General features: G+C 43.4%; 1 protein-coding gene across 2 annotated transcripts in view; it reads left to right on the top strand.

Annotated features, from left to right (window-relative positions):
* Window positions 1–13,985, top strand: part of LOC141917903 (phospholipid-transporting ATPase ID-like) — a 75,210-nt gene that overhangs the window by 58,281 nt on the left and 2,944 nt on the right. For both annotated transcript variants that reach the window (XM_074811580.1, XM_074811581.1), the window contains exons 20-27: window positions 60–165; window positions 965–1,112; window positions 4,738–4,921; window positions 6,415–6,638; window positions 8,148–8,231; window positions 9,136–9,381; window positions 10,263–10,401; window positions 12,274–12,404. In XM_074811580.1, coding sequence (XP_074667681.1) covers window positions 60–165; window positions 965–1,112; window positions 4,738–4,921; window positions 6,415–6,638; window positions 8,148–8,231; window positions 9,136–9,381; window positions 10,263–10,401; window positions 12,274–12,404 — 1,262 coding nt within the window. The remainder of the gene's footprint in view (window positions 1–59; window positions 166–964; window positions 1,113–4,737; window positions 4,922–6,414; window positions 6,639–8,147; window positions 8,232–9,135; window positions 9,382–10,262; window positions 10,402–12,273; window positions 12,405–13,985) is intronic.

The raw sequence follows: 13,985 nt of genomic DNA, 5'->3' as shown, positions 1-13,985 counted from the left end.
GATGGTGGGTGAATTTAGGCCTGCTAAGATGGGTCATCTTCTTGGTTTATCTTTCCCAGAGACGGCAATGAATATTGGTTACTCCTGCAACTTGCTGAATGATGACATGGAAGATGTTTTCATTATTGAAGGCAGCACATCTGATGACGTACTTAATGAACTGAGGTAAATGGCTGAATTATGCAGCTTCACTGCTGTGCACTGACAATATTTGTACTTTGTATCATCCCACCCTTTTTTCCTGTGGGTTTTACTTGCTGCAGTTCATTCAGGAACCTCAGATAAGGGCTACCTGGCTCCCTGTAAGATCCAGCAGCTAAACACAATGTAGGGATCTCCTCTGAGGGTAAACTCTGGAGCTTCTTGATCCAAGAGGTCAAATCTATATAAAAGTATAAGAAAGCAGAATCAGGCAGGCAATATCAGCTGACATTTGACAAGTGATCTGGAGCCACAAAGCCTCTGGCTGCAGGCTTGAGCTATGCTGTTGCTCTACTGCTATTGCCATTCATCCACATTGCCATCCTTTGTTGGGATATGGTCCTTTTCTAGCATTACCTGGAAATCTATCTTTCTCCCTTAGCTTCCTCAGTAGACACAAGTTCTTAGGTATAGGTGGAAAATGGGGAAGTTTTTCAGCCCTTTTCTCTTGAAATAAGTGGTTGGCAGACAATACACACAGAAAATTGGGGTGCCCTTTGGGATACTGTCCTTCATGACGCTCAGCTGGTTTGTTTGACTTTAAATCAGCACAAGTTTAGCACACACTTGTTAGAGTTTCAGAAACATGTGGATGATCTGCACAAACAGCAGCAGCTAAACTATGCAATTAGTTGTATGGATACAGGGAAAATTGAACTAAACTATCAAAGGGAAGCATCGATTTTTTTATGTTAATAAAGTTGATGTAATAAAACATATATATCTTTACAAGATTTTCATAATTATTCTGGGCTTTTTTTAGGAATGCGAGGAAAAAGATGAAGCCAGACTCCTTTCTGGACAGTGATGAAATCAATATTCAGTTTGAAAAATCTTCAAAAAAACCAAAAATTATACCTGATGAGCAAGCAAATGGAGTGTATGGTCTGGTTATCACTGGTCACAGCCTGGTAAGGAGGGTCCAGAGTCATGTTAGGGCTGAGTTCTCTGAAGATCTTAATGTGATAGGGACATACTGGAAGTCTGGAAATGCTTTAAAAATGTAACTCTACAAGAACAATTTTTTTTCTCCTCATTGAAGATTAGGTTCAGTGGTTATCTGAGACATCAAAGGTGATGGGCAAGGTTTCAGAAGACTGGAACAGGGAAGAGTTGGCCCTGATGTTAGGTGAATAAGAGGGGTAGAGAAGTTATATCAATTTTCATTTCCAGAAAGGTACTAGAAGAATGATAAGGCAGTTTATGGATGCAGCAAGAAAAGAAGATAACATCAGACATGGGTTTCAACTATGCCAATAACATATTCTACTATATGTCTCTGGTAACAAATATATTTAACAGATAGGATATGTATCTTGTAATTTAACTAATAAATTGTTTTACGTTCTCTGCCATGATGTTCTTCCAAGCAAACCGAAGTAATACAGTCTAGATGAAATTGTTAAGTGACAGACGCAAGACTGCTTGGAAAGTATGGCTCTTAAGGGCTCACAGCTGATCTAAATCAACAGTTAAGTGGCATCTGCAGGGGGCTATCCCACATCAATTTGATGTTCAGTGTTTGCATTAACTGCTTAAAAAGAACAGGTAACACCTGGCTGGGAGAAACTGCAGGTGTGATGGAGTTCAAAATTAGATTTGAAAATAATTTTAACAAATTGAAGAAATACTTCGAAAAATGGAGAATGCAATTCATCAAGAACAAATATCTTGATCTCCACTTTCACATAATCAACTAGACAGATACAAAAGCAGAGATATATATGTAAGAGCACCATCTCTAAGACCTGTGAAGAAAGCCTCCTGCTTCATTTGGCATCGGTAAAGTCTTAGCTGAAATAATTCAACTTATTTGGGCCATTTTCTTTGAGAAAATATAAACCAACTAGAGAGCATACAAAGAAAACTGTAAGAGTAGTCATGCATGATCTGGAAAGCATAGGGGAAAACTGAGAGAGTTAGGATTTCTGAGCCTGGAGAATACTGATCAGTCTTGGTAATACTCTTCAAATAACAGGTAAACAAAGTAACATAATTCAACTGAAATAAGAGAGTTTGGGGTGAAATGTCTTCCTGGTGAGAATAGTGAAGCACTAGAATAGATTTGCCATCTTTGGAAATATTTTAGAAAGGGTTAGAGAAAAAAATAGCTTAGATACATTTCAACCTGTCTGGGAGGAAAGCTTAGTCTAGATCAGGTTTATTTGTCTATTGTATTTTGCTTTCCCAGATTGCAGGGGAAGCAAATAGGTAGACACAGAAAGAGCTGGGAGGCACTGCCTCTCAGAGACAAGATGCTTTTGTTCCCTGTGTTTGCTACCTCTCTTGGTGGGCAGTCCAGAAAATTTAACTCCTAGCTCTATACCAGCCCAGCAAATTACTATTAAAATTCTCATCTTGCTCCATTTTCGGCTTGTGTGCCACATATATGGGCCTGGACTAGGGAGGACACTTTCAGGCAGTGCCTACATTGTCAAGTACTCTCTCCCTCTTTTACCCTCGTTCCCTCTTTAACTCCAGGGCCTTAATCCCCTCTAGATTCACTGCAAAACAGACAAGAGCTCTATCAAATTCGGTGCATCTGCATGGGCAAATCCTCCGACATCCCAGCCAGCCGCAGGCAGGGCCTGTTCCTACTCTATCCCTTCAGCCTGCAGCACAGACCACCCCTGGCAGCAGTGACAAAGCTTTCTTTTTATTGGTGGAAAACCACACATTCACCTACACCCTGGCAAGGAGATATGTCCCACACAAAGAAATTCAAATCTGGGCCTTGTGGGAGCAGCCAGCCCACAGCAGAGTGCATACAGCCAGTCTTACCAAGGCCATGGCTTTCCCCTGGGTGTGAACCACAAGGACAGTGTGGACAAAACTATGAGTTATTTGTTTATTTCTATGAACCTAGAGCTTGAACAATGGTAATAGGTAGTGCTGTACCGTCCCTCTCAAACACAGCATCTATTCAGCACTGTATCCCTACATGCAGATGGGTGGGATGGCAGCACTGGGGCTATGCACACATGTGGTCTTGCTTAAAGAACACGAGTGAACAGAAGCACAGTAGCATCTGCAATGTCATCATCACACTAGCTGATTTGTGTGCAGTACCATTAATATACTATTTGACTGATGCCTGTGAGCAGTTGCTGCCTGCAAGTTGACACCTGTAACAATTAGTGATAAGGGAAGCATTCCATTATATCTTATGTGGTCATGTTGTACCTAGTTGTGTATACCTGGAAGTCTCAAAGCTGGGAATATTAAGAAATTCTTTTGACAAACAGTGTTTAATTTTGTATTTAACAAATCCTGAGTGATTAAAATCAAGATTAAAAGAAGATATCCTAACCTTGAGAATAAATACATCCTGGCAGAAATGCTCAGACAAGGCGGATAAGAAAGAACAGCCTGACTGGACAACAGAGTTGGGAAACATCCAAGGAGAAGAAATTGTCCTCAAAAGACTCATGACCATAAAAGGGAAAAAGGAGTAGGGGGCTAACTCCCCAAATGACCACCGACGACCACCTGAGACCCCCATGCATGTGTAGTGTAGTTCTGCAATGCCAGCCTTATGTAAATGTAGTAGATAGGCAGAAAGGTGAAGACTTATTGGAAAATGAATATTCATGTCTTTAAGGTATATAAAGGATGAACTTTTGTTTTAGTGTGTGCACATTATGTGGAATGATCCCCCGTGCATCCAGCGCTGCAATAAAGAATGCCTGCTTTCTAAAACTCCAAAACGAGCCTTAGAGCGTTCCTCCACGGGCTTTTATGGTAACACGATAACATTTTGTTAGTGCTGCGCAGCGAGGATGTTGTAGCAAAAGCCATCTGTAAGTGCACTGACCAGCCAGTACTAAAGCTAAACCATGAAAAGGTCTCTCTTGTTGAGCCTGCAACTGACGGAAGGGAAGCAGGGGTGCTGGCGACCCACAGCTCTCTGTTTCAAGAAGAAAGGGTATCTGGCCTAAGGACTGCCTGCAGAAAGGGCAGTGGGCCTGCTGTAATGTCTCTGAGGAGGAGAGCGCCCTGTAGATTCCTTCCACGCACGTCTACTGAGAAGATACCAAAAAGCATGATTTGAAAGAAATATGAAAAGCTAACACTGCTCCCTCCTCCTCACGTAGAGCTAGAGGGGTGACCAGACATCCAATTATCTCTGTGCTTCCCAAACAGAAATAACACGGCTGACTGAGTTAAAAGGTCAGCACTCAGAACAAAGTTGCCTTCTCTCTGGCTTTGTGTTTTGCTTTATCATGCCCTGAGCTCAGCTTTTTTCATGTTTTTTTTTTAATTAAGTACTCCCAAAATGAAATCTCTTCTATTTATACCGCAGATCTCCCAGAGCTTAAAAAATAAACCAAGAGGGATGAGCAGGGACTCTCTCGCATGGAGATATACAGGGTTGTCTCAGGCCCAGCAGCAGCTTCATTCCCTTAGTGCTCCTGTTGTTTGACACTTCTGCTGCACTGTCAGGTTACATCAGCCAAAGCAGCTGTTGTCAGGCTTGGTCAGGCCACGAGTTGCTGCTAGTCTGACCTGAACACCCCCTCTGCTCCTTCTTCTTAGGCTTACGCGCTGGAAGGGAATCTGGAGCTGGAGCTGGTGAGAACCGCCTGCCTGTGCAAAGTGGTGATCTGCTGCCGGGTGACTCCGCTGCAGAAGGCCCAGGTGGTGGAGCTAGTGAAGAAGTACAAGAAGGCTGTCACCCTGGCAATCGGAGATGGCGCCAACGATGTCAGCATGATCAAAAGTGAGTGATGGCCAACTGCCGGCTCTAGCAAGCTGACTCGCTGATGTATTTGCTATCTAACGTGGCCTAGCAGACAGAACACCTACCTGAGTGCCTTCTGTACCACTCTCTTTGTGGCACCAAGTGGCCTTGTCCCAGGTTTTGGCAGGTTTTTTACAGAGCACTGTCACTATAGGCTACTTGTGTCTCTTGCCTTCCCAGGCACACAGGAGGCCTCTTTGCTCTCACCACCAGCATCACAGGAAGCTAAGGTTGCACTTATTGCCTACTTCTCTGTTTCTACCTTAGAATAGGCAAAAGCCCACTGGGGCTGTGACACGTCCACCTGTGTGTCTGCGTGGCCACCATCACAAGGGCAATACAAAGAACAAATGAGTTTGTTTCAGAGAGGGCCTGTCTGCAATGCAGAAAGAAAATCTTCATGCCTGTAAATAGTCTGTATAATGTTACATGATTTTATTTAACATTTCCTTGTGGTAGGGCCATTTATCAATTATCTCCCTTGCGTTATAAAGCACAGGCTTCTAGGCCCCTTCGTCCTTGAGCATCATTTGATGCTGCATTACCTCAGTGAATTTATGAAAAAAATCCCCTAACTAGGTATAATTAAATTAAGATTATTCAGAAGGGTCTATTGCTAATCTTCCTTGTGTTAATTTGCAAGAATTGATTAGCTGGAGCCTTTTAATTAAGAAAGGAAAGGCTAAGTAGGGAGCTTCAAGGGAGATAAGTCAGGCAGTCAGTAAAGCAAGGATAAGAAAAGTTCAAGTGTACATGATAATTAGAAACTAACCCGCTCCCCCCACGAGAGGGTTGGGACTTTGGGATTTTATCAATCCACTGTTCCGTGGAAACCTTTGAATCTAACCAACCTCAAGCCATTCTGTGATTAGTTCAAGTTGTATAATTAGCTGTCACATTAAACTTATGTCCATGTTTAATAAACCCAAGTTGCTATTAAAAAAGATGTGACTCTTCTACCTAATTGTTTGATTGAACTAATAAAGTCCAGGAAACGTAAAAAGGCTTCAGTCTGCCTTGTAGCACTCTGTCTGAGAAATCTATAAGGGGTTTGAAGATTTTGCTTCTCTGGAGTGATATTTTAAGGCTGCTGGAAGGACATGCATGCATGTAAATATAAGTCACAAGTCAGTATAAATTAAAGTTACTTTTTCATAAAAGCAGCTGTTATGAACAACAGCATTTATGCTGTTGGAAGACATTCAGAAACAAAACATTGTCACTGAAGGTGTAATTTCGTTCAAATAAAAGCCCAGTTACTGGAAGTGTATCACCACTGCCAAAATCGTAATGCTGCTGAAAGAATTAGCGCCCCAAAATATTTTTGTTTTTTTAAAAATAACTTTACATATGACTTTTTATGAAGGCTGGGAGGGAATTAATACAATGTCCCAGTGCAGGGAACTCATTTTAAAAATGGGGTAATCAAAACTCTCAGTGTAATGACATGATCGATAACCTTCTTGTTGCAGCTGCCCACATCGGGGTTGGTATCAGTGGCCAGGAGGGGATGCAGGCGGTCTTGTCCAGTGACTTCTCCTTTGCGCAGTTCCGTTACCTGCAGCGCCTGCTCTTGGTCCACGGCCGGTGGTCCTACATCCGCATGTGCAAGTTCCTCAAATACTTCTTCTATAAGAATTTTGCCTTCACGTTAGTGCATTTCTGGTATGGCTTCTTCTCTGGCTTCTCAGCACAGGTAGGTCCAGCTGCTGTTTTCTCATAGTCATGCCTAGCGTTTTCAAGCAAAGTATCCAGAAACATTTTAAAAGGAAATAAACTAAGCCATTTCCCCCACCTCACTGAATAGCACACAGGTCTGCCTTCTTCAGCTGTACGAGTATAAAGCAGATATTGCTGCCTTCATTGCACTGCTCGTAGAGGGCAGATGCCTGAAGACATTTAGATGCATTATGAAGCACATAGGTCCTTTGTGGAACTTTTGAAAGTGTTTGAAGTGATTACAGGCATCAAACAAGGATACAGATTACACAGAGGCCTGAACAGTTTGACGCAGATCTGTGTAAGACCTATGCTTGCCCCATAGCACCAGCGATGGATGCTGAGCAAACGGGGTTAGCATAACATGATCCATCCCCCATGTATTCCCACAGCTTATGGTAACAAGTCGTTTAGGGCTGCTGAACTTGAGTCACCTTATACTTTTGGTCTTGGTAGCATCTTGAACCAAGATGTTCCAGAATTTAATAGTGTATTAAACACTGTTTAATACCTTCATAAGTGATCTGGATGATGGGATGAAGTGTACCCTGATGAAATTTGCTGATGATACCAAACTGAGTGGGGAAGTGGACAGTTTGGAAGGGAGAGCCACCCTGCAGAAGACCTGGAAGAGTGGGCTAACAAGAACCTTATGAAGTTCAGCAAGGACAAGTGTTAAGGTCTTGCACCTGGGAAAACATAATACAGGAGTGCAGCACAGGCTGGGATCTACCTGTCTGGGGAGCAGCTCTGTGGAAAAGGTGGACAACAAGCTCAACATCAGTGAACAGTGTGCTGCAGCGACAAAGAAAGTCACAGGATGCTGGGCTGCATCAGCACGGGCATCACCAGCAGAGAGAAAGAAGTCATTACCCCACTGTACTCAGTGCTTGCCAGGCCACACCTGGAATACTGTGTTCAGTTTTGGTCCCCACTATACAAAAAAGTTGTGGGCAGGCTGGAGAGGGTCCAGAGAAGGGCCACAAAGGTGATCAAGGGACTGGGAAGCCTGCTGCATGAGTAAAGGATGAGAGAGTAGGGTTTGTTTAGCCTTGAGAAGAGAAGGCTTAGGGGAGATCTTATCACCATGTTCCAGTATTTAAAGGGTGGCTACAAAGAAGATGGAAACTCCCTTTTTACCAGGAGTCACATGGAAAAGATGAGGAGTAATGGGTACAAGTTACTCCTGGGGAGATTCTGATTGGACACGAGGAAAATTTTTCACAATGAGAACAATCAGCCACTGGAATAATCTCCCCAGGGAAGTGGTGGATTCCCCAACATTGGACACTTTTAAGATTCAAGTGGGCCATCTTGTCTAGACCATGGTTTTGCCAAGAAAGGTTGGACCGGATGATCCTTGAGGTCCCTTCCAACCTGGTATTCTATGATTCTATGATTATGATGATTCTATGTGTATGCTTTTGAAGAGCTGGAAAAGGCAGCCTTTTGCTAACTTCATGCTCTGTTTTTTTCTTTTTTTTAGACTGTCTATGATGAGTGGTTCATTACGCTTTACAATTTGGTATATACCTCCCTCCCAGTGCTAGGAATGAGCCTTTTCGATCAGGTACTGTTTCTATCATCACTTGGACTTTTATAGAGGGGTTTTATCTCCAGGTGCTTTGAGCTGGTTTCATGAAGCAAAAGCAGCTGACTTTTTGGCTAGCTATTGTGGTAGCCCGTGAAATAGTTTCCTGCCAGTGAGACCTGAGAGCACAAAAAAAGGATGCACCAGGGAGGAGATGCTGTATTATCTTGATTTGGCCTGTGGATTTCAGTGTGTGACAAGACTTTTGGGTTATGCTGTTGACTACAGTAAAAGCTGCCATTGCAACACTCCCCTGAAGTGATCACATCCTATCAGCTGTGCTCCTGAAGCCTGACAAGTTACTTTTTACAACTACAAAGCCACTTAATGAACTAGATCTCCGAAGGCAGGTGTTCTAGGTTCAGCCTTTCTAGTGGAAGTCTTCCTGCAGTAATTTCAGATACACATTTCTACCTCATTATTACTGTTTGGCAAGACATAAAAGCAAAAAAGCTGTTCCTATATGCCTTTTAGAAGTTAAATAAGTAGGAACTTGCTACTCTGCAGTGGTTCACAGACACTTAAGGGATCCCAGTCAGATAGCCTTGCCTGTGTGTGGACCCAGGGGAGGTATTTTCTATCCCTCAGCTTCCAGGCAACTCTCTGGAGAGCAGACCATGCACTCTGCTTAAGATGAACTGTACCTTCATTTTTTTTTGCAGTACTTGTCAGTTTTCTCAGCACAAGAAAGGTGAAATTCAACATGAAAAATATGTCTAGGTGACCTTGGGATGTGGCATGCTGGTCAGCACAACTGAGTGAATTGTGTGCTAAGCCTTTTCTCATGGAAATGCATGTCACAGGGACATGGCAACCCTAAATGATCTTGTGTGGTTGGCTGGGTAGGTGCCAGCAAATCTGACAATCTCCTCTCTACTTTCAGGATGTGGATGATCGTTGGAGCATGCTATTTCCTCAGCTATATGTGCCTGGCCAGCAAAACCTCTATTTTAACAAAACGGTGTTTGTCAAGTGCATGTTGCAAGGGATCTACAGTTCCCTCATTCTCTTCTTCATCCCCTATGGGGCCATGTATAATACAATGAGAAGTGATGGGAAAGCCATTGCTGACTACCAGTCCTTTGCACTGATGGCCCAGACCTGCTTACTGATTGTGGTGTCTGTACAGGTAAGCCATCGCAGGTAATGTTTTTAGGAATTAGTTTTTGTTTTATGAAGGCAGCATCTGGAGGGCCATTTGGGATCTTGATTGCATTGTATTTGTTGCTGCATCTTGCATTTTTGGAAAAAAAAAAAAAAAAATGTCTCTTGGCACCAGATTACTCTCCTCAGTTCCACAGAACAACAGATTTATATGCCATGAAAGATCGGGGTGACAGGAAAGCAGAGTCTTTGCCTTGGGAATTTTACAGTTATAGCAGACAAAACAGTTAAGGCTGGGAGTAGCAAAGGACTCATTCCAGTTTTATGAAATGGGTTTGAAGCATGGGACTGGCTGTCTGATATCAGGCAGTTATTTACAGGGTCTCCATCACGGGGCTGTCTCTGTAGCCTGGCCCCATGCATGATGCAGATGGTACAACTGCACTTGCTGGAAGAAATAGCTAAGAATTGGATGACAAAAACTCAGATGGTAGTAGCAGGATGAGAGAAATTTCTTAAAAGAAAAGTCAGTCAAGCACACCTCCCTAGATAATGGTTTCTGCTGTCTGAGGTCTTGTAGGTTCCTTCTCCTAGTTTTCAATGCTAGATAACATCTTGGGAATGGGGACATAAGCATGGCTCCTTTGAACTTAGTATCCTGTCTCCAGTACTGGACACTGGTGAATGCTCCATAAGAGGGCAACAACAGGGCAAATACACTAGTGCTTACTTTGAATGGTGTTCCAGCATCCTACAATCTGTGGCTTGGTATTTCTTGAGACTTGAATGAGTAACAGTCTTGGTAGCAGGGGTACAAAGAAGAGGACAAGATCTCTAGCTGTGTTCGGCATGGATCTGCTAAATAATTAAGGCACTGACGATAGCTGTATTGCTCCATTCTTTCAGATTGGCTTGGACACCTCTTACTGGACAGTTGTGAACCAGTTCTTCATCTGGGGCAGCCTTTCTGTTTACTTTGCTATCACCTTCACCATGTATAGTGATGGCATGTACCTGATCTTCACAGCCTCCTTTCCCTTCATTGGTAAGCCCTGGGACAAATTTGGATTGCACTCAAAATGGGCATACTGTGGGGCTTAAATCTGCTGAGTATTTCTAGTGCATGTTATTGCCTCTCTAGAGGCAATTACAGAATATACTGATTGCTCTTCTACAAGAAATGACAGGGTATTTTTGCGGGCTGCTGGGAATACTTATTTTGAATCCCATCCGTCCAGTTTAAAGTGTGCCAGCTCACTTCCTTGCATAGGAATGCACACTCACATGCAGCCACTAGAATGGTCCTTTAAATAAACCTGCTGGGCTGTCTGGAATGCTTTCTGTTGCTCTTTTATATCTGGGTGTCCATGTCTTACAGGTATCTAGGAGTATTTTGTTTGCAGAAGGATGCATGTTCTTCTGTAAGTTAACATGTTGGTATAGGAAACCATAGAAGTACCACATCTGGTTAGACATGAGAAAAATGTCATGTGATTATGGTGAGCCTTCACCAGATTAAATGGCAAATTCCCAACAAAAAAATTTCCAGTGATGACCAGGTCTTTGGAGTTACTCTACATAACAGATTTCTGAACTTATGCAAAAGGTGAAGGATAACATAAAAATGAGTCCGTCTCCTGAGACTTTGACAGGAAGGAAGATGAAAGCTTAGCAAAGTAATTCAGATGTTTCTAATAGCTCTGTGCATCCATAGCCAATATTGATACAACATTGTTATGAGACTCTACTTCTGAAATCCCAATCCTTTTTGCTTTGAGTCTCAGGTTGGTGTATTAATCCATGCCTTTATTTCTGGATGAATTGTTAAACCAAGACTTGTTCTGCCCATCTTCACTGCAATACCAAGGTGCTTGGCCATTTTGGAGATATCTGAGATGCACATCAGTTGTTGCAGTGTATTTTCCAAGCAGATGGTCACATCCACTGTAAGATGGCTTTTAGTATCAAAAGTGCTGAGTGAGAGATGACAGAGTGTCAGTTCACTTCCCAAAGACAGGTAGTAACTCACTTGCCAGGGATATCTCTATCTGATGCTCTGTTGATACTACATAGGTCAAATTTGCCATAATGCTGAGAGATGCTTAATAAGGTCTCAGTCTGAAACCATTTTAAGGAAAGTGTTTCTAGTCTGGACTCAGACAACTTGTTTACTTTAATTTCAGTGGAGTTGTATTACAGCAGAATTTGGCCAACTGAAAAGAAAACATTCAGTAACTTTACTGCCAATAACAGCATCATTAAGCCCTGTAATGAGGGTTTTGCAGACTGTTTGTTCTATCTTACATTCCTTTAGTTTTGGAGGAGTCAGAAGTGAGCACTTTGGTTTCAAAGAAGATGGCAGTGTCACACCAGCACATGGCAGTTGCTCTGCCAATACACCCATTAGGCCACACTGTCCATGCAGACACTCAGAGCAACACATACTCCTCTCATAAAGGGATCATGCTGCCTGCTGGGCAGTCAGAGCCAGCACTCCATATGCTTCAGGAAATGGTGCTGGAAAGTAGGAAAATAGTGTTCCTCCTTTTGCAGTACAGTCCTGGAAAAGGTGAGAGGCCTGGACTGCTGCTGAAGAAGGTCTCCTAAACACTTGTATCAATCCTTTGCAGTGATTTGACTCTTTGTAAAGAGATGAGGCATTCACTCTGATATCCTTGTCTCCCTGAGTTGTTGCTGCAGTTGTGTCTGGACGTTGCATTTTTCTTTGCTTGTCTCAGTGACATTGATGTTGCTCTCTTCTCTACAGCAAGTTGATTCCACTGTTGGAGATAGTGTCGGCTTTATAATTTGGTTTGTTTGCCAGTTGCTTTGGAATCACAGAGAGCAAAAGGTTCAGGTGAACCCTGATGGTGAGAGGTGCTGCTGTTACAGTTTTAATCATGCTTCTGTTTTTCAGGTACAGCTCGGAACACCCTCAGCCAACCAAATGTGTGGCTAGCAATTTTCCTCAGCATCACCCTCTGTGTGCTGCCTGTAGTTGGCTTTCGATTTCTGAAGGCTCAGTTAAAGCCAACTCCCAGTGATAAAGTAAGGAGATACCTTATTAAACCAGAAATCCTGCTTACTACCACCTAAGCTTACTAGGCTGCCATCCATCTGTCCCCTAGTCCCTTGAGAAGGAGGACTGAATTTGGGTTTTGGCACAGTTCAAACCATCTGCAGCTGGGACCAATGCTGAGATTATTTAGATGTGGATTAGATTGCACTGGAGCAAGGAGGCTATGCTATTTTTAGGTGCAGGGTTTATGTGCTGTGGCTCAGTGGCAAAGGAGTGGCATGTTCCTCCTGCCCTGCTGCCATACAGTTTTTAGCCTGACAGACCGCAGCCCTTCACCCTCCACCCAGGCGTATGTGTTTGCTGGGCATTTTTTTACTTTCGAAGTTACTTCATTTGTAGCCAACGGTTATACGTCCCCTCTGAAACCAGCTGCCCCCCCATGCCCAGGAATATGAAGATAAGGCCACTAGGGCAAGGAGAGGCTGGGAGAGATGAAGTGGGCAGAGAGCACACAGCTCACTACAGCCAATGGACCCCTCAAGAATATCAGCATCAGCACAGCTTTCTGGGCTGGCTTTCAAACAGCAGCATCTGCTAAATGCTGCTGCCACCTGGTGCTTCCTGCCTCTTCCTGCACTGAGCTGTGAGACACGACTGTCTCTGAGTACAGCCCCAAGGGCATGCTCCTCTGTGCCTGCCCTGATCACCCTTGGGATGTCTGAGAAGATCCCCAGGTGCTCCAGGACTGCTGGAAGACGAGTGAAGGGGAATTCTCAGCCCTTGCAGAGGGGATAGGTGGGTGCTAGAGAAGACTGCTAGGAAGTAAGGTCCTCGGGAAACAGCTAGATGTGCAAAAATGGGCTGAGTTTACCTTCAGTTGAGTAGAAGTCTGACACAGCTGTGTCCCAGCCTCAGTCCTTGGGTTGAGCATCTCTCTGTAGTGCAAAATCACTTTACTTTCCTCTAGGAAGTGAATTGTCACAGGAGAAGAGTGTTTGGGTTTCCTGCTGTACCGAGATCCCCAGCTGGCAGTACGAGAGTAACTTAAATAGACCTAATGCTTAGAGAAGCCAAGTGCCTACAGCTGCCACTGTCCCAGGCAGAAATGACAGGGGTCCAGTGGCTGGGGATTCTGCTGAGCTGCTGGCACTCAGTACTGGCCTCCTGCCTTTGACAGCCCCTTTCTGAAAAGATGCTTGTCCACACATTATCTGAGTGGCCACATGGGAGCAGAGAGCCCACTACCTGCAAATGAAGTGCATTATTTTGTTCCCTTCTGCCAAGGAATATGAGAATCTGTTGATCACCATTCTCATTATAAAAAGCTTTTACATATTAAAGATCCCCTTTAGTAGTCTGTTTTCTAGATTAAGTAAGCCAATTTTTAAATGCTTCGTTATTTGTCTTCTGGACTTTTGACTATTGTTGAGATGACTTTCACATTTTGACTGAAGTGCCTAAAAGAGCTACAGTGATATCCAGACCAAGGCATCACAGAGCTGTGAGGAACAATACACTGACATCCTCCCCTCCAGTGACTTACAGATGACACTCCCATTAACGCCTTTTAGAATAAGATCGACTTTTCCTTTCACCAGATTGCCATCCTG

Source organism: Strix aluco, chromosome Z (assembly GCF_031877795.1).
Source record: "Strix aluco isolate bStrAlu1 chromosome Z, bStrAlu1.hap1, whole genome shotgun sequence".
NCBI classification, from domain to species: Eukaryota; Metazoa; Chordata; class Aves; order Strigiformes; family Strigidae; genus Strix; species Strix aluco.
This window is presented reverse-complemented; position numbering and strand designations above follow the sequence as displayed.